At 38.0% G+C, this 27,651-nt stretch overlaps 1 protein-coding gene and 1 pseudogene across 4 annotated transcripts in view; one reads left to right on the top strand and one right to left on the bottom strand.

Annotated features, from left to right (window-relative positions):
• Positions 1-27,651, bottom strand: part of ANKS1B (ankyrin repeat and sterile alpha motif domain containing 1B) — a 1,160,059-nt gene that overhangs the window by 758,723 nt on the left and 373,685 nt on the right. For all 4 annotated transcript variants that reach the window (XM_025285022.3, XM_025285025.3, XM_025285027.3 and 1 more), the window contains exon 10: positions 775-940. In XM_025285022.3, the coding sequence (XP_025140807.3) occupies positions 775-940 (166 nt within the window). The remainder of the gene's footprint in view (positions 1-774; positions 941-27,651) is intronic.
• LOC102389853 lies at positions 11,708-25,917 on the top strand (annotated as a pseudogene).

Genomic DNA, 27,651 nt, shown 5'->3' with positions numbered 1-27,651 from the left:
TAAACTTACTTTTCAAAGACAGGCAGAAACTGGATTGTCAAACAAACAAATAAACAAAGCCTCTCCTCAGAAATTCTACAATTTCTTTGCAACCTTGAATATCCTGACCACTCACTTGAAGCTCTCCTCTCCCATTAGCGTTCATGTAACTACTTTGCATTCTTCACTCAGAGGCAGTGGCAAAGGAATAGAAAGCAAGCATGATGACAAACAAAAACTCATGTTCAAGCAAAGGCCCCCCAGAGTATTGATATTAAATAAGACACTTAGCTTCAATTTCCTCATCAGTAAAATGGGCATATTTGTTCATCTTGTTCACCAGTTTATAATGCTAATAAATAAAGTAATGGATCTGAAAATACCATAAAAGAAATAAAATACACAAAGCAGCTGAGTATACTTTGATAACCTGGAAGCAGACAGGATGCAAGAAACTATACTTAAAGATTCTTGCTACCAAATTTGCTATGAGACTCTGAAGGACCCAAAGCTTTGTATCTGACCTAGAATGTTTTTCACTATTAAAAGGTTTCAGAGTGTCTTCACCATGGCAGTACCACCTCCATGAGAGCTCTTGCCAAGAAATTAAGAGCATTCACATAAAAAATGCTCCAACTTACCTGGACTCACTTCAAGATGAAAAAAAAAATCCTTATCACTATATCGGGGCCCTTTCATTTTTAAAAATATTGTGGGACATCAAAATACTAATGATACATCTTCAAATATACAAGCACGTAAACTGAATTGGTCCATGTTAGTAAGAAACATTACCAGTTCTTGGAGAAGGGGCCCTTGCAATTTCTAAGGAGCAAGGCTTCTTTGTAACTGCTGTGTCCATGAGATCACATAGAAAATTCTCATTTTCTGAAGGAAATGTATCCAGAGAGGCAGATGGTACAATTTCCATAGTGTAATTCCTCTTCTTTGGATAGGACTCCTGAAAGGAAGGAGAAAAAATAAAAATAGCTTTGTGATAAAGACACAGCCTGTTTAATTTATAAAAACTAGAAAAGATAATAAGGTTCGTCAGTTCTTCTAAAAGTGATTGAGAGGTGATGATTCATCTGTTTGAATAAGTTATGCAATTGTGTAACCCCAATAATACCAGTGATCTTTTTAGAAAGGTCCTTGTAATTTGGTTCCCCTGAAGTTATCACTAAAGTTCTTGATTTCAAGTCATGATCTCTTTTTTTATAAAATACGTGTATTTTCTACTTGTGGTATAAACAGTTGTTTAATCAGCAGTCATTTCCAAGACTCTTCTCCTTTGCCTGCTTCCTAGAGATAGCCATATGTCTCAGTTTTTGACCCATTAGATACAAAGGGAAATTTGCTGGGAGGCTTCTTTAAAAATATTCTTTCCCCAGAGAAAAAAGATATGCAAAGAGGCTTTTGCAGAGTTTTGGCCATCCTCAGTTTCCTCTCTCTGGGTGCAGGTTTGATGTTTGGGGCAAGGATAGGCAAGTTGTAACCATAAGGCAGTAAGCCTCTTACCTCAAAAAGACAACTGGTCAAGAATGACAACAGCAGGATTTTTTAAAAGCCTGGGACCTTGATAATATCATTGAGTTGCTCAGATAGTTTCAGGACCAGTTTCTTCAGGCTTCTTAAGCAATTATTAAAGTTTCTTCTTGTTCGAGTCATTGCTAACTGGTTTTCAGTCATTTAGAAGTGAATGTGTTCCCACCCAACACACTTCCTTTGTGAATACTGTTAATATACCAAGGTTACTCTTTTCAGGTTAGGATGTGAGAGTTGGACTGTGAAGAAAGCTGAGCGCCGAAGAATTGATGCTTTTGAACTGTGGTGTTGGAGAAGACTCTTGAGAGTCCCTTGGACTGCAAGGAGATCCAACCAGTCCATCCTAAAGCAGATCAGCCCTGGGTGTTCTTTGGAAGGACTGATGCTAACGCTGAAACTCTAGTACTTTGGCCACCTCATGCGAAGAGTTGACTCATTGGAAAAGACTCTGATGCTGCGAGGGATTGGGGGCAGGAGGAGAAGGAGACGACAGAGGATGAGATGGCTGGATGGCATCACTGACTCGATGGATGTGAGTCTGAGTGAACTCCGGGAGTTGGTGATGGACAGGGAGGCCTGGCGTGCTGCGATTCATGGGGTCACAAAGAGTTGGACACGACTAAGCAACTGAACTAAACTGACTGAAGGTCTTATTCTATATTGCTGATTCTTCAATATATTCTAAAAATTGGAATTCATTTCATCTTATAATATCTTTAAATATTGTACAAGGCATTGTATATTTGTGTGTGTGAGAGAGAGTGTGTATGTGTGTGTTTGTCACTCAGTCGTTCTCCACCTTTGAGATCCTATGGACTGTAGCCCACCAGGCTCCTCTGTCCATGGAATTCTCCAGTCAAGAATACAGGAGTGGGTAGCTATTCCCTTCTCCAAGGGATCTTCCTGACTCGGGATCAAACCTGGGTCTACTGCATTGCCAGCAGATTTTTCACTATTTGACCCACCAGGGAAACCCATACAAGGCATTGCTGCTGCTAAGTCGCTTCAGTCGTCTCCAACTCTGTGCAACCCCATGGACGGCAGCCCACCAGGCTCCCCCATCCCTGGGATTCTCCAGGCAAGAACACTGCAGTGGGTTGCCATTTCCTTCTCCAATGCATGAAAGTGAAAAGTAAAAGTGAAGTCACTCAGTCGTGTCCAACTCTAGCGACCCCATGGACTGCAGCCCACCAGGCTCCTCTGTCCATGGGATTTTCCAGGCAAAAGTACTGGAGTGGGGTGCCATTGCCTTCTCCGATACAAGGCATTAATGGTCAGCAAATATTTATTGAGCATCTATCATATACATTTAGAATTATGCTAATCTCTGGAAATGTTTAAAAAATGAGTAAGACGTAATCCTTGCGCTCAGAAAGTTTGTAGTTTACCAGAAAAGGAAAACAGATTATCTGCATGATAAATTTGACAATTAATTAGATTTACTTTTGATATATATTACCTTTATAAACCATACTTCATTATCAAAAGAAAGAAACAAATGAAAAAATAAACTCATTTTCAAAAAAGCTTCCAATATATATCCAAGGATTGGTAAAGGTTTAGTACAAGCTCCTATTTTTTTCTTTAATGACACTTACAGTATGTAGAGTAAGTATTCAAGGTCAGAGTAATTGCTTTCAGACCGTACCAGACCCTCACACATCAAAGAGTCAATTATGCTCACTCTACTCTATTGAAAGCAGGAAATTGGGAGTAATTTATTTCTAACAACAAAGGGTGACAAAGTTGAAAGCATCCAGAGGAAAGCAATCAGGATGGTATATGATTTAAAAACCATGTCACAGAAGAAATGATGAAAGGAACTGCAGTGTTCTATCCCAGAGAAGTCGTACAGCCGCGTAATAGTTATCTCAATATATTTGAAAGGCTATCCCTCACGAGCTTCCCACAGAGTGGGAAAGGGTATAAGAGGCTGTGGTAGATTTATTCTAAAGTTCTTTGAGGCAGAATAAAGAAAAATGTTGATTAGTCAAGGAGGGCAAATTTGGATCAACACAAAAAACAATTTTCTGTGAATTAATAATATTGCTTATCTTCTAAAATGGATGTGCACTGATAAAATAATTAGCTAAAAGATAGCACTAGAAAGCAACACAATGAACTCCTCATAAGTGGAAATGCTTAGTTACTGATAAAATTATGTATAAAAGATACTGTACAATGACTATACCAGGTGACTGTAAGCTCTATGAGAGCTAGAATTTTTCTCATTCACATTCTATCCCCAGAATCTAATATAACTCCTGCCACATAATGGGTCTTCAATAAATACTTATTGATCAGCTGAACAGTCTCGAACATCATTTTAAACAAGTCCAGGTACCAGTTAGGAAAAGGAAAAGGATAATGCTTTTTAAAGATGTAAATTACTTTACTTCTCTGTCTTCCTTATTATTGTTTACTGCTTTGAATATCAAAAGTGAAAAAAGTGAGATTCAATGAGATTGTAATGAGTCTATGAAGAAAGTCTCTAGCTTAAACCTTGTTGTTTAGTCACCAAATTATATTCAGCTCTTTTGCGACCCCTTGGACTGTAGCCCACCAGGCTTCTCTGTCCATGGGATTTTCCAGGCAAGAATACTGGAATGGGTTGCCATTTCCTTCTCCAAGGGATCTTCCTGACCAGGGATTGAACCCACATCTCCTGCATTGACAGGTGGATTTTTACCATTGAACCACCAGGAAAGCCCCAGCTTAAACCCTAGCTCATCTTAGAATTAAATTAATCCAAACAATCTATTTTTCATGGATTTGGTTAGGCTGGACTTTTACCATATTTATAAAGGCTTATGAGGATTTTAAAAGTATTGAAAACAACTTTGAAATTTAACCACACAGGATGAGTTAGTAAATTAAATGTACATTTATTAAAGAAATATTAAAAAATATAAAGAAATTGAAAAAATATCACATGAAAACCAGCATGCGCAAATAACTAATAGTACTACATTTTGGTGTATATTCTCCCAGATGGCTTCCGTGTGTGGACATGTGGGTGTGTGTAAAGAAAAGACAAACTATTTTAAACAATAATGAAGTATACCCTCTTCATCTTCCTAAGGGAGTGCCATTATTTCTCATTGGCATAGAAGTCTGTAGTACACACATGGCCTCCTTATGGAGAGTGAGAGCCCCAAGGGAAGGAGATAGTTTTAGCAAAGCTGCACTTTTGTAACCAAATATTTCATATTGCCAAAAAGAAGCAGGGTATTCAACAGAATACCTGACAAGTATCTCTTGAAAGACGATATATGATATTATAAAATGATAGAATAAATTCACGTGTCCATGTTTAAGAGACAGAACATGACCACTGAGACCCGCCTCTCCCATCCTATGTTCCCCTTTCTGTTCCCACCCCTTCCCTCGGCAACTGGGGTTAAATCTTGTTCTGAACTTTGTGTTTATAATTCCCTGCATTGTTGTGAAAATGTATCTATATAAGTGAGTATCAATAAAGAATAAATGGTTTGTACTGTATGCGTTTGAACTTCATACACACCATATAAAGTGCTCTTGCTCTTCTGTGACTTTTTTCAATCAATACTCTGTTTCTGAATTTCATTTATATTCAATGTGATGCAAGAACCCACCATATAGGTATAACCACACATTCATTTACACATTCTCCTGACAACAGACTTTTAAACATTTCTCAGATGTTTTGTTATTAAGAAAAGAAAGGAGGGCATTGTGTTTTCCCACCCCAAGTAGGATAAAGGTCCAAGAGATTTTCTGTAAAATTTATATAAAGATATTATATATATATATATATACACAAAGGTATGTAATGTTTTCTGATTTGATATTTTCCTTTAATAATGTATTCTGAACAAGTTTCAAGGACAAGTACATGACTACACAATGAATTTAAGTCCCGGTATACACATGATCATAACTCAGTCAATCTTACCATACTGAAATTTTAATGTTTTTCTTTTAAGGGAGCATTATTGTGCGTGTATCCCTGTTTACATGCTCAACCACATCTTTTGAAGTAGAATTCCTGTGACAATAGGTATATACCATATGCTTATATAATTGAATCTGTTTCTGGATTTTCTAATTATTCTATATATCAGTCTATTCTAGCACCACAATCCTACTGTCTGTGTCTTTGCAACCCCGTGGACTATAGCCCAGCATGCTCCTCTGTCCATGGAATTCTCCTGGCAAGAATACTGGAGTGCGTAGCCATTCTCTTCCCCAGGGGATCTTCCTGACCCAGGGATCGAACCCAGTTCTCCTGCATTGTGGGCAGATTCTTTACCATCTGAGACACCAAGGAAGCCTTTGATTAAACTATCTGGAAGGATATGTCTCTCTGCATATTCATCCTTATCAAAGCATTCATGATTATCCTCATGTCTATTTTTCAAAAAAGTTCTTTAAACATTTTTGTCAATTTCTCAAATCATTGCCTCTCCTTTGCTTCCTATCAGTAAACAGTACTTCCATACACCAGTCACTTAAACAACTTGGGGACAATTCTTCATTCTCACTCTTTTTCAGCATCATGCCCAGTCATTCCCTAAGTCCCATATTCAATATTGAATTCTGTACCTCAAACACATTCATTTCTCTCTACCCCTGCTAACACCTTGGTCTGGGTCACCATTATTTGTTACTTGAACTGCTAGAACACTTCCAAACTGGTCTCATTGCCTCTAGCCCTGCTCCTCTCATAATTAATTCACTTTCAAACATTACCATGTTACTAATAGAAAGTCAGGTCAAAATAAATTCATTTCATTTCATCATAACTTTATCTGATGAAAGAAACATAAAATGTTCTAGTCATAGTACATATTGATTCTTTTTAAGTATTTAATATGGTCTTTCATAATATCTTAGAATTTCTATGCTGAATGATTACATTCAATGCATTAATTATCCAGAGAGTAAACTCATTAAAATAACAAGATCTGGAAGAATGAACTAAAGGGGAAATATAATCCCATTAATGTAAGATGATGGTGCTAATAACTGAAGACCTTGTCTAGCACCTAAAAATGTGCCACCTGCATAGTAGGACTCTACGAATGCATGCTAAAAAAGAAATACATAAAATAGCTATCATTTCAGTTAGTATTTCAAGGCCTGATTCCTTGACTAGATTAAAGAACTATAGAGGCAAGTGCTGAGTTCCAGGTCGCTTCAGTTGTGTCCAACTCTTTGCAATCCCATGGACTGTAGCCTGCCAGATTCCTCTGTCCACAGGAATCTCCAGGCAAGAATACTGAAGTGGGTTGCCATGCCCTTCTCCAGGGGATCTTCCCGACCCAGGGATCAAACCTGTGTCTCTTACATCTTTTGCATTGGCAGGCAGGTTCTTTACCACTAGCGCCATCTGCTGCTGCTGCTAAGTCGCTTCAGTCGTGTCCGACTCTGTGCGACCCCATAGACGGCAGCTCCCCCGTCCCTGGGATTCTCCAGGCAAGAACACTGGAGTGGGTTGCCATTTCCTTCTCCAGTGCATGAAAGTGAAAAGTGAAAGTGAAGTCGCTCAGTCGTGTCTGACTCCTAGCGACCCCATGGACTGCAGCCTACCAGGCTCCTCCGTCCATGGGATTTTCCAGGCAAGAGTACTGGAGTGGGGTGCCATTGCCTTCTCCGAGCGCCACCTGGGAAGCTCAAAAATGAAAGTGTAGCCTGACAGGCTCCTCTGTCTATGGAATTCTCCAGGCAAAAATCTGGAGTGGATAGCCTTTCCGTTCTCCAGGGGATCTTCCCAACCCAGATATCAGATCCAGGTCTCCCACATTGCAGGAGGATTCTTTACCTTCTGAGCCACCAGGGAAGCCAGTAAAGACCACAGCAAAACATTTTTTTTCATGTAGTATGCACTTACTAAACATTTGTTGAATTAATGAAACCTGAAACTGTTGTTGTTTAGTCACCAAGTCCTGTCGACTCTTTTGTGACCTATGGACTGTAGCCCACCAGGCTCCTCTGTCCATGGGATTTCCCAGGCAAGAATACTGGAGTGAGTTGCCATATCCTCCAGGAGAATCTTTCCAGCCCAGGGAAAAAACCAACATCTCTTGCATTGGCAGGTGGATTCTTTACCACTGAGCCACCAGGGAAACCTTCTGTGGCTTTAGGACTGTACTGTCCTAGATGGCAGCCACCTACAACTGTTTAGATTTAAATTAATTAAATACAATTTGAATTTAGCTCCTTGCTTTCATTTCAGGGGCTCAGTGGCTGCATGGTGGCTCCCACGTTCGACTATGCAGACTTGGCACTTTTACGGCTGCAGAAGCATCTATTGGACTGCACGTGTCTGGCTCCAGAGAGGTGTCTGCCCCCAGAAGGGTGTCTGCTGACCTTGACAACAGGAGAGTCACAGGGAGCTTTCCAAATCCCAGTGCCCAGGCTGCACCCTCAGCCATTTCATCACAACCTCTGGGGATGCAGCCTAGCCCTCTCACAGGTGGCAGGGTCATTTGGAGAGTTGTCAAAGCAGACATGGCCAGGCCCTACTCTTAAAGAACTTCAGATTCAGTAGTCAAGGGCGGGATGCAAGAATGTGCGTTTCCAACTTGCTGCAAGGGAGCTCTCTTCATTTATTAAACATTTGTTGAATTAATGAAATCTGAAATAATATCATTCAAAAACTATCACAGATTCAAACCACTGTAAGAAGAATAGCAAATTACTCTTTATGAAGTTTTTACAGCCTGAAAAGTAAATAACGTTTCATTAGTCAGATGATTATCATTTAGCTCTCATAGCAGCCCCCCTCAAGAGTCTTCTCCAACACCACAGTTCAAAACCATCGATTTTTTGGTGCTCAGCTTTCTTTATAGTCCAACTCTCACATCCATGCATGACTACTGGAAAAACCATAGCCTTGACTAGATGGACCTTTGTCGGCAAAGTAATGTCTCTGCTTTTTAATATGCTATCTAGTTTGGTCATAGCTTTTCTTCCAAGGAGTAAACGTCTTTTAATTTCATGGCTGCAGTCACCATCTGCAGTGATTTTGGAGCCCTAAAAAATAAAGTCAGCCACTGTTTCCCCATCTATTTGCCATGAAGTGATGGGATCAGATACCATGATCTTAGTTTTCTGAATGTTGAGTTTAAAGCCAACTTTTTCACTCTCCTCTTTCACTTTCATCAAGAGGCTCTTTAGCGCTTCTTCGCTTTCTGCCATAAGGTTGGTGTTATCTGCAAATCTGAGGTTATTGATATTTCTCCTGGCAATCTTTATTCCAGCTTGTGCTTCTTCCAGCCCAGCATTTTTCATGATGTACTCTGCATATAAGTCAAATAAGCAGGGTACAATATACAGCCTTGATATACTCCTTTTCCTAGTTGGAACCAGTCTGTTGTTCCATGTCCAGTTCTAACTGTTACTTCCTGACCTGCATAAAGATTTCTCAAGAAGCAGATCAGGTGGTCTGGTATTCCCATCTCTTTCAGAATTTTCCACAGTTTGTTGTGATCCACACGGTCAAAGGCTTTGGCATAGTCAATAAAGCAGAAATAGATGTTTTTCTGGAACTCTATTCCTTTTTCCATGATCCAGCGGATGTTGGCAATTTGATTTCTGGTTCCTCTGCCTTTTCTAAAACCAACTTGAACATCTGGAAGTTCACGGTTCACATATTGTTGAAACCTGGCTTGGAGAATTTTGAGCATTACTTTACTAGCATGTGAGATGAGTGCAATTGTGCAGTAGTTTGAGCATTCTTTTGGATTGCCTTTCTTTGGGATTGGATTGATTTGATGGGGTGAAGAATTGGTGCTTTTGAACTGTGGTGTTGGAGAAGACTCTTGAGAGTCCCTTGGACTGCAAGGAGATCCAACTAGTTCATCCTAAAGGAAATCAGTCCTGAATATTCATTGGAAGGACTGATGCTGAAGCTGAAACTCCAATACTTTGGCCACCTGATGTGAAGAACTGACTCATTTGAAAAGACCCTGATGCTGGGAAAGACTGAAGGTGGGAGGAAAAGGGGATGACAGAGGATGAGATTGTTGGATGGCATCACTGACTCAATGGACATGTGTTTGAGTAAACTCTGGGAGTTGGTGATGGACAGGGAGGCCTGGCGTGCTGCAGTCCGTGGGGTCACAAAGAGCTGGACACGACTGAGCAACTGAACTGAACTGAACAGCCCTCCCAGTGTTACTATGATCCCCATTCAGAAACTAAGGCTTGGAATTATTAGCTGTCCAATATTAACTAACATCTGGTTAATGGAAGTTTTAGGGCTACAACCTAGGTCTTATATCAGTAACTATAGTGTTCGTACTATTGCATCACAGAAAAAAGGACTATGACAAGATCTTTGTTGCCAGAACTAAAGGAAAGAGGAAACTGCTCATTGTTAGGTTATACCTAACCCTGCCACCTCTTAGCCTTTGCAAGCTATTTCCTTACTGTGGGAAGTTTGGATTTTGCTATACAGGTTTATTGCCAAAGCACTCTTTATGGTAAATCCTGGAAATGGACCATAGAGATTTAAAGAATTGAAGTCCAACAGTTGGTGACTCACTTTTCAAGGTTCCATTGTTCCCAGCCTAGCAGAATTTGGCTCCAATTTAGTTAGCAGCTTTTGCTTTTTTCTTGATATTTTGCCTCTATCTTTATTCAAATGCCTGGTTCCTGAATCCCAGACTTATTTCTGAGCTTGAATTTTGATAATGGTAGCATGCCTAAGACTGTGTTCTCTGCCTTGGTCTTCGCTAGCCCTTTTCTGAGGTCTGAGGGACTACTGGTTTGTCCCAAAATTCTAAACATGTCGCTAAGGCTCTATACTGCCTAACTTCACAGTTCCTGAATGACCAGCATTAATGGTTAGACTTAGTCAGTTTTATTGTACCTGTTATAGTTAGTTGTGCAATGCGTGGACCAAATAGTGCTTCTTTTAAAACATGTATACTGAGAGCACCGAATAAGTTAATATTACGCCTCCCCAAGAAAAATAAACAATAGTAATATACTTTCACTTGCTGTTTGCACTGTGTTCCTATAAAAGTTGAAGATCATGAGGGGTGGGCTCAGTCTAACAAGTCAAAGTTTACTAGTGATTAAATATGAAGTGCTATAGTTTAGTAAAGAAATGAGTTTTAAAAATTCAGGATGTGGGTATATAGATTAGCAATACCATGAAAAAAGAAACAGGAGTTGCAGCTGAAAGTGTGAGTCAGAGTGTAATGTATCAGCTAAAGACATAATGTGACACTGGCTGATTTAATACAAGAATGATATTTAAACTAGAGACTATGACAGTCCTCCTTTCTCTGCGCTAATTAGAATTGGGAATAATCTGGTTTAGGAATTTTGTAAAAGACAGGCTAACTGTATGATATTAACCATCCTTTGTAAAGGAGTGAAGATGAAAGTGAAAGTCACTCAGTTGTGTCTGACTCTTTGCCCCCACCATGGATTACAGAGTTGAGGGAATTCTCCAGGCCTGAATACAGAAGTGGGTAGCCTTTCCCTTCTCCAGGCAATCTTCCCAACCCAGGGATCAAACCCAGGTCTTCTGCATTGCAGGCAGATTCTTTATCAGCTGAGCCACAAGGGAAGCCCAAGAATACTGGAGTGGGTAGCCTATCCCTTCTCCAGCGTATCTTCCCAATCCAGGAACCCAACCAGGGTCTCCTGCATTGCAGGCGATTCTTTACCAACTGAGCTCTGAGGGAAGTTCTTGCAAAGGAGGACAAGATTTTACTCATCAAAAGGGCTGAAGGATACTTGGCCTCTGACTTATGAAAAACCTTAGCAATGATCAGGGATCCACGCATGGGTATAGTCATTTCTTAATAATATCATTGATGTAGTTTTTTTTTTTAATCAGAAATAAAGTGATCTAGAGGCTTTTCTAGACAATTTTGACAAGATACCTCTTGAACTTACCTCCTAAATACAGCTCTTTCTTAAGCACATATGGGAAAGTGAAGCAGCTTAACCGCACTGCAGCAAACCACACCTGGCACACTCAGCCTGGTGCGGGGCTGACGTTTGAGGAGATACAAAGACCACAGGCACTATTTTCTCTGCACATGGATAAGGAAAGTGCTGAGTATCAAACTCATGTAATATGGGGAAAGATTAAAGGAGAAAAGGTAGGTAAAACACATTTCACAAGTACTTGAAAAACAGAAGAATCACTATAATTGTCAGAAAGAGTGCAGATAGAGAGATGGTAACAAGGAGACAGGTTTCAGCTCAAGGTGAGCATTCGCTTGGCAAGTAGCAGGTTGTCTACCACTGACTTTAAATTTAGCCTGATTGATACAAGGCATCTCTTGAGAACAGAAGATGGTGGTTTGACTTAGACAAGCTTGAAGACTTTAGTAAATAAGATAATGGAAATAGAAGTACTATGTTGGTACTATGATACAAGATACCTGCATGTATTCACTGCTTCCTGAATTATTTTTCTCATAAAGGGAAAAATAATACTAATGCAAGGGAGTGTGGTATTATAGCTCTTTCAAAGTTAGAGATGACTCACAATTCTAAATGACTCAAAGTAGGTGAAAGCTATTGGATACAGTTTTACTGCTCTGATGTGCCCTGCAGTATCAAGAAAAGTATCCCCTACAGACTTACAGTGACTATACAATGAGGAAGATAACAACATAAATACACAATAATAAGAAAATAAGAGACTTTGAGTGGGAGAAGAGGATGAGCAACAATAAGACAATAAAACTTTGAGTGGGAGAAGAGGATGAAGACATTGTAAGACAATAATGTCCTAACTTTCCCAAAACCTGTGAATATATTATGTCCCATGCAAAAGGAGCTTTCTTAAGAATCTTGAGATGGGGAGATCATCATGGATTATCCAAGTGGCCCAGTATCATAACGCTCGTTATACGTGAAAGAGGGAAGGAGAGTTGGTGTTGGATTGATGCAATGTAAAAGACTTGACTGGCCATTGCTGGTTTTCAAGGTATAAAGGCAGTCATGAGCCAAGGGTTAGGGTTAGGGTTAGGGTTAGGGTTATGAGCTGAACACAGCTCATAGAAGATAGACTGGCAAGAAAACAGATTCTCCTCTAGAGTCTCCAGAAAGGAATGCAGCCCTATCAAAACCTGGGATTTAGCCCAGGGGGACATTCTTTAGACTTCCAGAAATGTAAATATTAATAATAAGGCTCTAGGACTTCCCTGGTGGCTCAGACAGTAAAGCGTCTGCCTATAATGCATGAGACCTGGGTTCATTCCCTGGGTTGGGAAGAGCTCCTGGAGAAGGAAATGGCAACCCACTCCAGTATTCTTGCCTGGGAATTCCCATGGATGGAGGAGCCTGCTAGGCTACAGTCCATAGGGTCACAAAGAGTCAGACATGACTGAGTGACTTCACTTCACTTCAGTGGTAAAGAACATGCCTGCGAATGCAGGAGACATAAGAGATGCGGGTTCAATCTCTGGGTCCAGAAGATCCCTTGGAGGAGGGCATAGCAATCCACTCCAGTATTCTTGCCTGGAGAATCCTGTGGATTCTGGCTGGCTATAGTCCATAGAGTCCCATAGCATCAGAGATGACTGAAGTGACTTAAGACACATACAATAATAAAGTTATGGTTTTTTAAGCTGCTAAATTTGTGATTACTAGTTACTGCAACAACTAAAAACTAATACAGTAACACTAGCAGAAAGTAACATACATAGAGAAGCAACAGAAATTATTAAGGACTGAGAGAGGAACATTAAAATTGGACTCCAATGGAAAAAATACATCTTTTTATGACTCAATATCTTAAAGATAGTGATCCTTTCACTCTCATTTAAATTTAATGTAAGTTTAAGTCTTAAATTTAATGCAGTAGTATGGAATGGTTTCCTTCCCACACCTTTTGGATCTTGACAAGTGATCCTAAAGTGCGTTAGAAAAATAAATCTCTGACAATAGTTAGGTATTAATTTGAAAAGAGAAAAATAATGGAGGGGGTGGAGATCAACATTTATCAGATATTTAAGTAAATTATAAATGGTTCTGGTATAATAATTGAAAGGCAATAAAACAGAAGAGAGAACTTAAAAGAACAAAGATTCAATGCTTGTGAAAATTTATTGTATTATGGTATTTCAAATCAGTAGTAAAACAATGGATTATATAATAATTGCCAAAAAGATAACTGGCCAGTCATTTGAAAGAATTAATAAAACTGTATTAATACTCCATTCCTTAAATAAAATAAATTGCAGCTAAATATTTAAATAATAAGTAAATATACTTGCAAAATAATCTTAAAATAAGAATGTTCTTTGATCAGAGCCATAACCAGACACATATTCAGAGGTGTAGAGAAAAAGGTTGATAAATTTGAGTACCTACAAACATGAAACTTTCATAAAGCCACTAAAATACAAAATCAAAATTAAGAAATGTAACAGAATTGGGAAAACTCTTTGATATGTGTGACAAAGATCTAATGTCTTTATTATATAAAGAGAATTACAGATTGGGATTAAAGAGATCATCAACCTAAGGAGAAAAGCCAGCAAAGGATAGGTGCAATTCATGATAAATAGCTAGAAATTTCTTCTATAAAAAGCTGTTTGATCTCATTTATAATTAAATATATGCTAGTTAAAGTAACACATGATCCACCTTTCCTGATCAAATTGCTATAGCTATAACACAGTGTTAGTGAGGGTTTGGAAAAATGGGTATGCTATACAGTCTTCTTTGAAGTGTGAATTGATATAAATCTCTTTCTGGCTAATTTATCAATTGTTCAGTTCAGTTCAGTTGCTCAGTCATGTCTTGACTCTTTGCGACCCGTTAGACTGCAGCATACCAGGCCCCCTATCCATCACCAACTCCCAGAGTTTACTCAAACTCGTGTCCATTGAGTCAGTGATGCCATCTAACCATCTCATCCTCTATCATCCCCTTCTCCTCCAGTCTTTAATCTTTTGCAACATCAGGATCTTTTCAAATGAGTCAGTTCTTCACATCAAGTGGTCAAAGTACTGGAGTTTCAGCTTCAACATCAGTCCTTCCAGAGAAAATTCAGGACTGATTTCCTTTAGGATGGACTGGTTGGATCTCCTTGCAGTGCAAGGGACTCTCAAGAGTCTTCTCCAACACCACAGTTCAAAAGCATCAATTCTTCAACACTCAGCTTTCTTTATAGTCCAACTCTCACATCCATACATGAATACTGGAAAAATAATAGCCTTGACTAGATGAGCCTTTGTTAAAGTAATGCTTCTGCTTTTTAATATGCTGTCTAGGTTGGTCATAGCTTTCCTTCCAAGGAGTAAGTGTCTTTTAATTTCATGGCTGCAGTCACCATCTGCAGCCCAAGAAAATAAAATCTCTCACTGTTTTAGAGCTCAAGAAAATAAAATCTCTTACTGTTTCCAGTGTTTCCCCATATATTTACCATGAAGTGATGGGACCAGATGCCATGATCTTAGGTTTTTGAATGTTGAGTTTTAAGTCAACTTTTTCACTCTTTTTTTTCACTTTCATCAAGAGGCTCTTTAGTTCTCCTTTGCTTTCTGCCATAAGGGTGGTGTCATCTGCATATCTGAGGTTACTGATATTTCTCCCAGCAATCGTGATTCCAGCTTGTGCTCTATCTAGTCCAGCATTTCACATGATATACTCTGCATATAAATTAAGTAAGCAGGGTGACAATATATAGCCTTGATGTACTCCTTTCCCAATCTGGAACCAGTCTATTGTTCCATGTCTGGTTCTAACTGTTGCTTCTTGACCTGCATACAGATTTCTCAGGAGGCAAGTAAAGTGGTCTGGTGTTCCGATCTCTTTAAGAATTTTCCACAGTTTGTTGTGATCCACCCAGTCAAAGGGTTTGACATAGTCAATAAAGCAGAAGTAGATGTTTTCCTGGAACTCTCTTGCTTTTTCGATGATCTAGCAGATGTTGGCAATTTGATCTCTGGTTCCTTTGCCTTTTCTAAAACCAGCTTGAACATCTGGAAGTTCACAGTTCATGTACTATTGAAGCCTGGCTTGGAGAATTTTGAGCATTACTTTGCTAGCGTGTGAGATGAATGCAATTGTTTGGCAGTTTGAACATCCTTTGACATTGTCTTTCTTTGGGATTGCAATGAACACTGACCCCTTTCAGTCCTGTGGTCACTGCTGAGTTTTCCAAATTTCCTATCTCATAGTGCAGCACTTTCACAGCATCATCTTTTAGGATTTGAAATAGCACAACTGGAATTCCATCACCTCCACTAGCTTTGTTCAAAGTGATGCTTCCTAAGGCCCACTTGACTTCACATTCCAGGATGTCTGGCTCTAAGTGAGTGATCACACTATCGTGATGATCTGGGTCATGAAGATCTTTTTTGTATAGTTCTTCTGTGTATTCTTGCCACCTCTTCTTAACACCTTCTGTTTTTGTTAGGTCCTTGCCATTTCTGCCTTTTATTGTTCCCATCTTCACATGAAATGTTCCCTTGGGATCTCTAATTTTCTTGAAGAGGTCTCTAGTCTTTCTATTTTCTTATTTTTCTCTATTTCTTTGCATTGATCACTGAGGAGGGCCTTCTTATAGCTCCTTGTTATTTTTTGGAACTCTGTATTCAGATGGGTATATCTTTCCTTTCCTCCTTTGCCTTTAGCTTCACTTCTTTTCTCAGATATTTGTAAGGCCTCCCCAGGAAGACAAGTCAAAGCTATGATTTTTTTCCGGTAGTCACGTATGGACGTTAGAGTTGGACCATAAAGAAGGCTGAGCACCGAAGAATTAATGCTTTTGAATTGCGGTGTTAGAAAAGACTTGAGAGTCCCTTGGACTTCAAGGAAGTCAAACCACTCAATCCTAAAGGAAATCAGTTGAATATTCATTGGAAGGACTGAGGCTGAAGCTGAAGCTCTAATACTTTGGTCACTTGATGAGAAGAGCTGACTCATTAGAAAAGATCCTGATGCTGGGAAAGATTGAAGGTGGGAGGAGAAGGGGTAAACAGAGGATGAGATGGTTGGATGGCATCACTGACTCAATGGACATGAGTTTGATCAAATTCTGGGAGATGATGAAGGACAGGGAAGACTGGCATGGTGTAGTCCATGGGGTTGCAAAGAATCGGACACGACTGAGCAGCAACAACAACCATCCATCAGGAATAACGCAAGACTGCATGTTTCTCTGATAACCAGCAAAAAAAATGTTACAGCTTAGCTGGGAAGTTCTGATTCATCTGCTGTGTTGGCTAGACATTACACCTTCAAATTTCCATTTATTTCAGTCTTTGCAAAACTGTCTTAACGGAAAAAATTTCAATTCCCTGGAAGACTGTAAAAAGGAACCTGAAACAGTTCTTTGCCCCAAAAGAAAAAAAATCTGTGTAAGATGGAATTATGAAGTTGCCCAGAAAATGGCAGAAGGTAACAATGAATATGTTGTTCAATGAAATTTGTGATGAAAATGAAAAATATGTCTTTTATGTTTACTTAAAAACCAAAGTAACTTTTTGGCCAATCCAATACATACATAAAAGTATTCACAACTAGGTACAGAGAGAAAGGAGATAAACCTATTAGAAAAATAACTGAGACTTAATGAGAAGACCAAGGGCATCACCAAGTTTATAAGAACAAACTGCTAGACTGATGTTAAAGTTATAAAGTCATATGTTCAGTTTGATAGGTCCGGTAATGGTGAAGAGTCTGGGGTGACTACTATAACTAGTTTTGGGGTCTTTATTCCTGATGTTAGTGAATGTGTGACTTAAAGGGCCAAAGGCAAGGCAGTCAAAATAAGAAAATATATTACATACTGCTCCTAGGACATTCATCCAGTCACCTAGGTTCAAACTCTTGGAGACATTATTCTTTCTCCTGTTCTGTCATGCTTACTGTTACCATAAAGAAGCAGTCACCAACTTTTATAAAATTTGCATTTCATAATAACTCCTAACCCCAGTATTACTTTTCTATTTTCATAATCACCAAACTAGTTCAAACTTCATCAACTCATCCTTCTGTTACTTGAATACCAGTCTCCCATCTCTAAGTCCATTCCATTTTTACACAAAGGGTTTCTACCATTCTGAATGATAAAGCATGTTTTTCAAAGTAAATTTTTTTTTACAAATTCCTATAATGTATGTAATATTATAATTAATTTAGAAATTTAGGGAGTGTAATAAATAACATTTTCATCCTCTGCCCAAATTACAGATAGGAGTCTAGGGGTTGACACATCTTTTCTGCAAAGGGCCAGAGAATAAATATTTTAGCTTTTCAGGCCATATGATTTCTGTTGCAACCACTCAAAGCTGCTGTTGTAGCAATAAAGAGACACACACATGTAAAGATGTAAACAGAGGAGCCTCGCCAGATTTGGCCTGCGTGGGTCAGATTTGGCTCAGAGCCTGCAGTTAGCCAAACCATGGATTAAAAACTCAGGCAAATGGATTAAAATGTCAACACTGGTGAGTAACAGAGCAGATACTAGAGAACATGGCTTAGGTACCAAGCAATATAGGCTTTTTACTAGTACATCACAGAATTAGACAGACTTAGCCTCAGGTCTCCCAAGCCTGGACAGATAGGATCCTTACTACTAAGCTCAACTACACATACTCTTTGCAGATGAGAAGATCAAAAAGACAATTAGTGATACATGCTCAGTTCCTGTTCCCAAATTTACATATCATATTAACTCTCTTGAGGAATGAGTAGGAGCAGAGAGAAACCCAGTTAAACTAATCAGTGTCTCTCCACATGAAAAAATGAAGCACATAAAAAGAATCCTGCATTCTCTGCCCAACTTCAGTAGATAAGTTATACTTTTAGAATTTGTTGTCTGAAACAAATACATGAGCAAAAAGTGACAATAAATTTCTACTTTATTAATCATAGCAAAACATATACATTTGAAAATGATAAAAATGGATATGGATATGTAGGACCCATGATTTATATAATCTACAAACAAGCTTCTCAGGTGGTGCTAGTGGTAAAGAATCCACCTGTCAATGCAGGAGACTAAGAGATATGAGTTCAATCCCTGGGTCAGGAAGATCCCCTGGAGAAGGGCATGGCAACCCACTCCAGTATTCTTGCCTGAAAAGTCCCCATGGACAGAGGACTCTGGGGGGCTACAGTCCAGAGGGTCGCAAAGAGTTGGACATGACTGAAGCAACTTAGCCAGCCTGTCAGTCACAGACAAGCTTTGTGCCTGCATGAAACTGCAGGCTCTTTATAGTACCTCCACAGAGTGGTCAGGTTTGCCATCTATAGCTTCATGTTGTTGTTGTTTAGTCACTAAGTCACGTCTGACTCTTTGTGACCCCTTGGACTGTAGCCCACCAGGCTTCTCTGTCCATGGGATTTTCCAGGCAAGAATACTAAAGTGAGTTGCCATTTTCTTCTCCAGGGAATCTTCCTGACCCAGAGATCAAACCCACATCTCCTGCTTTGGCAGGCAGATCCTTTACCACTAAGCCACCAAGGAAACCCCCTATAGCTTCATATCATCCCTAAAATTAGGTGTTATAGCTCCAGACTGTAGCCTTATTAGAGGACAACAGTAATCATCCAGTAAATATTTGTTGAATAAAAATATGAATTTTATAATAGCTGTTTTACTTCCTAAGGATTCTAATGTCTCCCCAAGGATACCCTTTTTTTGGAAGCATGGAGTCTTAACCACTGGATCACCAGGGAAGTCCCTGTATTTTAATGTTTTAAAAATCTGAAAGAACATAAACACTGATGAATAACATAATTATTTAAAATATTGTTGAAGAAGACTATGGTACAAGGGCAACATGAGAATATGTACTACTATCTCCCTTATTAGATGTACATACAAAAGTGAACAACTCAATGAAAAATGTTTGTAGGTTAGGCAAGAGTTCAGAAATCTGACTTTGATCCCACACAGGAATTGACATTTCTCAATTACAGAGATTAAAGCAATCATCTCACTGATAGTCATTTCATTATTATTGCCTTTTCCTCCTCAAGGGCTATGGGAAAATAAAAGAGGAAAATCATTTAAAAAACAATAATGAATCCACACACTGACCAAAAAAAAAAAAAAGCATTGTGTTCTAAGAAATGAGAAATTTGAACCCAAGACTCTTTCACTTATAAAAGATACATTATTAAAACATTCTATTAATATACATTTAAGGCTGTGAACCTATCATTTCTACACACAGTAATTAAATCTCAATTTTTTTGTACTAACAAAACAGTAGATTTTTTACATCTGCTTTGCCAGAGAATCACATGTTAGAAAAGTAAGTTAACACAATAAACATCTTGGAATATCTTTAAAATAAAAAAAAAAACTTTCCTTTTCTTCTTTTTTTTCTAAATTAATGTGATTTAGGAAGCCTCATAATACTATTTAGCTTTTGATGGTATTAGACCCTGTTTTTAAAATACAGCACAACTATTAATTTACTTTTTATGATAACATAAAGAAGTACAAGAAGTTTAAGAAGAAACTGTTAGTTAAATAAGATGTCAAAATAAAAATTTGCCACACATCTGCTTTTTCATTATCCTCATTAACATTACTTACCATCATCTTTATGAAGCAGAGTAGCAATATTTATATCTTTTAAAACTCATTTATTCCCTTCTTTCACAGATTCAGTCCACCACCAAATCCTATGACTGATCTACCCTTGTGTTTCTATGTCAATAGCTGCCATGTTAAGACATGTTAAGACATGCCTTGGCATCACACATGTACATTATTGGCACTGCCACTAAACTCATCTCCCTTCTTGTACAGCTTCACTTCTTTTCACTCTACATAAAACCATTAGAATAATCTTCAAACATCATTATTCTCACATTATTCATGGTCAATGAACTCAAGTACCTTCCAAATAGATTTACTCAGAATAAAACTTTTTAGTTTAGCCTTTAGCCTACCAATCTTATCTACTTTATTTCACCTATCAGTAAACTCCATGCCAGTACTCTGCTTTATCTGAGTTTATCTGCTTATTGGTTCAACTTAACATTAAATTTAAACATGACTCAATCTTTGGCTCTTCTAAAGGCCAGGAAGAAGCACTTCTAGAAGAAATAAATGTCTTTTAAAATCTACTCCACTATAAAAGCAACAAGAATATTCACAAAAAATGTTAAAAATAAATTTTCAGAGAAACCTGGAAATTAACCAAAATGTACAGCAATTCGTGTAGAATTTAACCCACATTTGAAGGAAAAAATTAATCTACATATCCAAAACGTTCAACAAACTTCATGAAAGATAAATTTAAAGAGATCTACACATAGACACATAGTCAAAGTGTTGAATAACAAAGACAGACTCATGAGACAACAACTAGAGAAAAATAATTCATCTTGTAGAAGGGATCCACAGTAAGATTAATAGCTAACTTTTCAGAAATCATGGAGTCCAGAGGCAATGAGTTGAAACATTCAAAATGCTGGAAGAAAATAAATGTCAACCAAGAATTCTATATTCAGCAAAACTATACTTCAGAAAACCAAGATAAATTAAGACATTTCCAGATAAACAAAAATTTAGAGAAGTGCTAGTAACTGTGTCGTTAAAAAAAAAAAAAAGAAAGAAAGAAAGAAATGTGTCCATGTACGTGCTAGGTCGCTTCAGTCATGTCCAACTCTTTGTGACCCCATGGACCATATAGCACACCAGGCTCCTCTATCCCTGGGATTCTCCCGTCAAGAATACTGAAGTGAGTTGCCATGCTCTCCTCCAGGAGATCTCCCCAACTCAGGAATTGAACCTACATCTCTTAGGTCTCCTGTATTGGTATAATACTAAAAGACTTTCAACCCAAAATAGAAGAACACTACAGAGTAACTCAAGTCCACATGAAGAAATAAAGAGCATAGGTAAAGTAGCTACATAGGTAAATATGAAACAAAATATGAATGTATTTTTATTTTTAATTCTTTTCACCTCATATTTGATTTAAAAACAACTGCATAAAACAATAATTATAAATGTGGGTTGATTGTTTATAATGTAAAAATATGTAACGAAATGTAGAGTTGAATGAAAATAACTCAAAAGGGGATAAGAAATGAAATGATACTGGAGCAAAGTTTCGAAAACTATTGAGATTATGTTGGTATTCATTCAAAACAGATTGTTTTAAGTCATGAATGTGAAGTCAAGTGGGCCTTACAAAGCATCACTACAAACAAAGCTAGTGGAGGTGATGGAATTCCAGTTGAACTATTTCAAATCCTAAAAGTGGATGCTGTGAAAGTGCTGCACTCAATATGTCAGCAAACTTGGAAAACTCACCAGGGGCCACAGGACTGGAAAAGGTCAGTTTTCATTCCAATCCCAAAGAAAGGCAATGCCAAAGAATGCTCAAACTACCACACAATTGCATTCCTCTCACATGCTAGTAAAGTAATGTTCAAAATTCTCCAAGCCAGGCTTCAACAATACGTGAATCATGAAATTCCAGATATTCAAGCTGGTTTTAGAAAAGGTGGAGGAACCAGAGATCAAATTGCCAACATCCGCTGGATCATTGAAAAAGCAAGAGAGTTCCAGAAAAACATCTATTTCGGCTTTATTGACTATGCCAAAGCCTTTGACTGTGTGGATCACAATAAACTGTGGAAAATTCTGAAAGAGATGGGAATATCAGACCACCTGACCTGCCTCTTGAGAAATCTGTATGCAGGTCAGGAAGCAACAGTTAGAACTGGACATGGAACAACAGACTGGTTCCAAATAGGAAAAGGAGTATGTCAAGGCTGTATATTGTCATCCTGCTTATTTAATTTATATGCAGAGTACATCATGAGAAACACTGGGCTGAAGGAAGCACAAGCTAGAATCAAAATTGCTGGGAGAAATATCAATAACCTCAGATAGGCAGATGACACCACTCTTATGGCAGAAAGTGAAGAAGAACTAAAGGCCTCTTGATGAAAGTGAAAGAGGAGAGTGAAAAAGTTGGCTTAAAACTCAACATTCAGAAAACTAAGATCATGGTATCCGGTCCCATCATCATGGTAAATAGACAGGGAAACAGTGGCTGACTTTATTTTTGGGGATTCCAAAATCACTGCAGATGGTGATTGCAGCCATGAAATTAAAAGACACTTACTCCTTGGAAGGAAAGTTATGACCAACCTAGACAGCATATTGAAAAGCAGAGACATTACTTTGTCAACAAAGGTCCATCTAGTCAAGGCTATGGTTTTTCCAGTAGTCATGTATGGATGTGAGAGTAGGAGTATAAAGAAAGCTGAGCTCAGAAGAATTGATGCTTTTGAACTGTGGTGTTGGAGAAGACTCTTGAGAGTCCCTTGGACTGCAAGGAGATCCAACCAGTTCATTCTAAAGGAGATCAGTCCTTGGTGTTCACTGCAAGGACTGATGGATGTTGAAGCTGAAACTCCAATACTCTGGCCACCTGATGTGCAGAGTTGACTCATTTGAAAAGACCACGATGCTGGGAAAGATTGAGGGCAGGAGGAGAAGGGGACGACAGAGGATGAGATGGTTGGATGGCATCATCGACTCAATGGACATGAGTTTGGGTAGGCTCCGGGAGTTGGTGATGGACAGGCAGGCCTGGTGCTCTGCAGTTCATGGGGTCACAAAGAGTCAGACAGAACTGAGTGACTGAACTGAACTGAACTGAACTGATTAATTATAATGACCCAATAAGAAAATAGCAACAATAACAAAAATAATGCAAGAAGCTTCAAGGGAATTAAAATGGTAAACTAGAAAATATATCTTTAACACAAAGGAAAGGTGTAAATGAGAAAAAGAAAGAGAAGAGAAAGTATATAATACACAGAAAACAAATAATAAAATGCTTCCATTTTATTAAGGAGATTAAGTCCTACTTTATTGGTAATTATATTAATTGTAAGTGTACACAACACTCCAAACCAAAGGCAATGATTGGAAGGATAGTTTTTTTGTTTGTTTGTTTTTTAATAATCCAGTTACATAGCATCTACAAGAGGCATGCTTTATCTTCCAGGGCACTAATAGATTTAATGTAAAAAGATAGAAAAGGATATACCATAAGAACAATAACCCAAAGAAAAAGAAAGGGACTATGCTAACACTGAACAAAAGAAGCTTTAAGACAGAAATTGTTACTAGAGTTTTAAAATAGAACATTTTATATATTTATAAAGCTAAACTGGCCAATCCATTAGGAGAACAAAACATATAAACACACATGCAGAGTCCATAAGACTGTTCTATACATCAGTGTCTCTTTTGCTGTCTCATACACAGGGTTATTGTTACCATCTTTCTAAATTCCATATATATGCGTTAGTATACTGTATTATAGAACAGTCTTATGGAATCTGTGAGAGAGGGAGAGGGTGGGAAGATTTGGGAGAATGGCATTGAAACATGTAAAATATCATGTATGAAATGAGTTGCCAGTCCAGGTTCGATGCACGATACTGGATGCTTGGGGCTGGTGCACTGGGACGACCCAGAGGGATGGAATGGGGAGGGAGGAGGGAGGAGGGTTCAGGATGGGGAACACATGTATACCTGTGGCGGATTCATTTTGATATTTGGCAAAACTAATACAATTATGTAAAGTTTAAAAATAAAATAAAATTTAAAAAAAAAAGGAAAAAAAAAACACACACGCACTTAAGAGAATCCTAAAACACATGAGACAAAAATCGACAGAATTGAAGGGGAAAATACACAATTCAACAATAACAATCAGTGCGTTGAATATTCCACTTTTAATAATGAATAGAACAATTAGGCAGAAGATCAAGAAGCAAAAAGAAGACTTGAACAGCACCATAAGTCAACTAGATCTAACAGACATCTAGCTATAGGGCATTCCACCAAATGCACAGTATTCTTATGTGAACATGGAATATTCTCCAGAATAAACTGTATGTTAGACCACAAAATAAGTACAAATAAATTTGAAAGAAATGAAGTCATACAAAATATATTCTCTGACCACAAAATAATAAAATTAGAAATTAATAAAAGAAGGAACTCGGGAGAAGTGTCATGTGTTGGTGGATGAGGCCATGGCAACGGGACCTAGAGATAAAAGCTAATGAGATTCAGGGAGAATTAGAAGCAAGATAAAAGTAAAGATTCTGAGCATGAACCGAGACAACTACATCTGTGAAGCCAAGTTGGACTTATAGAGAGTACCAAGAAACCATGAGCCTACTTTACATCATTTTGAGGTCCCACAGGAATATGTAAGAGCTTTAAATGCTACCAAACTGGAACAGGTATTTGCAAAACCATTCCTTGCTTCCCTGGATGGTCACTGAGATAGAGTCAGTTGCTGGGCAAAGCATCCAGAGAGTCTGGCTAATGTCCTTTCTGGGGCATGTGATGGAGATAGGTTAAAATTTGGAACTTCACTAAATGAAAATATATTCGTACAATACAAGCACATAAAGGTCTTTTTGTATGAGGAATATGTACTCACTTTTGTGGGACTTTGTTTTTATACTGTTGATGATGACAAAACTGCCAAGCAATGGAAAATGGATGGACCAAGCTATGGAGAAGAGGAGGAACCATTGCCTAAAATATTAGGAAAGATAGCATATACAGGAATTGATCATCACTGGAAAAAAGCTATTTTGCCACATGTGGACAGCAAATAGACACTCGGGATGAACAAAGAACCAATCCTATATGTTCAATGACTTGAGGATTTGACAGTATAAGCAGTGTTAAATTTAACCCAATTGAGACATTTCTCTTGGGAAGTTGTTCTTCTGACAGGAATATAGCACTGTATGATATGAGGCAAGCTACTCCTCTGAAAAAGGTCATCTTAGATATGAGAACAAATACAATTTGCTGGGACCCTGTGGAAGCTTTAGTTTTTACTGCAGCAAAGATTACAACTTATATACTTTTATATGCATGCACTGCACATTCTTATAATCGTACATATGCATCATGTGTCTGCAGTACTTGATGTGGGTTACTCACCCACTGGGAAAGAGTTTGTGTCTGCTAGTTTGACAAATCTATTTGAATCTTTCCTGTGGACAAAAGTAGAAGCAAGGAAGTCTATCACACAAAGAGAATGCAACACATTATCTGTGTGAAATGGACTTCTGACAGCAAGTACATTATGTGTGGATCTGATGAAATTAACATTCATCTGTGGAAAGCTAATGCTTCTGAAAAGTTAGGTGCTTACATCATGAGAGAAAGCAGCCACAGATTATAACCAGAAGTTAAAGGAGAAACTTCAACATCATCCTCACATAAAACGTATCTCTCATCACCAATATCTACCAAAATTTGTCTCCAGCCAGATTCAGGAGCAGCACATCATGAAAGAAGCTCATTGACGAAAGGAACTGAATTGTATCAAACACAGCAAGCCTGGATCTGTGCAGATTGTGTCAGACAAGAACAAATACAGAGTGGCAGTTGTGAGATAATATTTGGTATTCCTACTGATACTAATATATAATTACTGGTTGTGTTTTGAATTGTGAACTCTATTAATAAAAGTACTGCTGCTAGTATAACAACGAATGTTTTAGTTACATGAGTCAAGCTTAATTGTTGCACATTTTTGCTATCCTGAAAAGCTGTCTTTAAAAGGTGACCTAGTTGATAAGACTATCCAACATTTTATTCTCGATTTTTGTTTTCTTCATTGAAGAATACAGTATTTACAAACCAGCCTATTTTTTGCTGTTAGAAAGTGCTCATATATTAATACTTTCCCTTTGACCTGTTAATTTGGACATTCTACACTTAAATGCATATACATTTAAGACCAAACATCTCTTTTGTTACATTGAACATTACTTTGGATAATTATTGCAATGATTCGTCCTAGGATTCCATATGACACATAGAAGAATTAGATCAGAATTTTTTTCAATTGTATTTATTCTCTGTGCAGTTTTCAAAAATGCTTTTTAAAAGTTCTTCCTCAGGATAAAAAGCCTGCTATTTTATCCCTTCCTCTGCAAAACAATTTCCAGTTATTAGACAATTCTTGTAGCTCTCCTATGAGCCAGAGGTAAATTATCTGTCTCTTTGGTTATGTGGCTCCACTTATCATTGGGTAAACTTACTGGAAGTGAGAAAGAAGATTACTGCAATTCATAGAACTATTGATATACTCCTAAAATACTGTTAATTGCATAAGACATTTTAATTACTTGATCCTTTCTTTTTGAAAGCACAAAAATAGGTTCCTTTAAGGCACCCATAGGCTAGCCCTATTTCTATATCTGAAAAACAAAGAGGACTTTGCATTTCTTTTCTATCTCCCAAGTTAAAGTGTTGTAGCACATATCTAACTTCTGAGTATAGCAAATATAGTCAACATTCAACCAACATTTATTGATTCCTTTATTTCATAAGGGATAAAGCAAGCCCAGACTTTTCCTTTATTTTACTCCTTGAATTTTTCCCTTTAGGACATAAGAACTCCAAAGGGAAGCAAAATACAGAAAATACTCCCTTGAATTATTCAAATAACCACTTCAAGCCTTTCTCTCTCTGTGTTCCTTGGTGGGCACCTTATGGGGTTGGATAAGTTTTGGTTGTTCAGATGACTTACTGTTTTGAGGCAAAGGAATAAGTGGGCTATTAAAGGTTGCTTGCTGTTTGATGTCAGAACTAAACCTAAGGCGTCTATTCTTGCATCTAAGTTTGTTCTTTTGCCATTTAGCTTTTTAACTTTAAGCAAATCACCTAACCGCTAAACATTATTTTCTAAATCTTAGTGATTTAATATAATAAAACCTACATCAAAGGACTCTTTTGAGGATTATATGAGTTAACACATGAAAAAAATGCATGTTACTGTTCAGTCATTCATTCTGTTTTTTATTTTCTTTTGATATAAAATAAAAGCTCTAATCTTAAGTTTTTCTGCCCAGAGAAATGACCACGATTTTATAAATGAACAACAGCATCAAAAACCCAGGAAGAACATGGGAACTAAAGTGAACACCCAGAGGTGCTGTGTATGATTGTGAGATGCCAAGTCCAGGAGGCATCTGGAGACTGAAATTCTAGCCTAAACACTATAACCAAGCAATAGTTCTGTCTGGGGGCTGAATCTATCCAAGGTGGAACGCTCTTTTCTAGCCTGTTCAAAGGCTTTATATGAGGTAGTGGGTGACTCTGAAAGAGTATCCCTAGGAAACAGA

This window comes from Bubalus bubalis, chromosome 4, assembly GCF_019923935.1.
Source record: "Bubalus bubalis isolate 160015118507 breed Murrah chromosome 4, NDDB_SH_1, whole genome shotgun sequence".
Classification (NCBI taxonomy): domain Eukaryota; kingdom Metazoa; phylum Chordata; class Mammalia; order Artiodactyla; family Bovidae; genus Bubalus; species Bubalus bubalis.
Note: the sequence above shows the minus strand (reverse complement) of the source record. Positions and strands in the feature narration are given on the sequence as shown.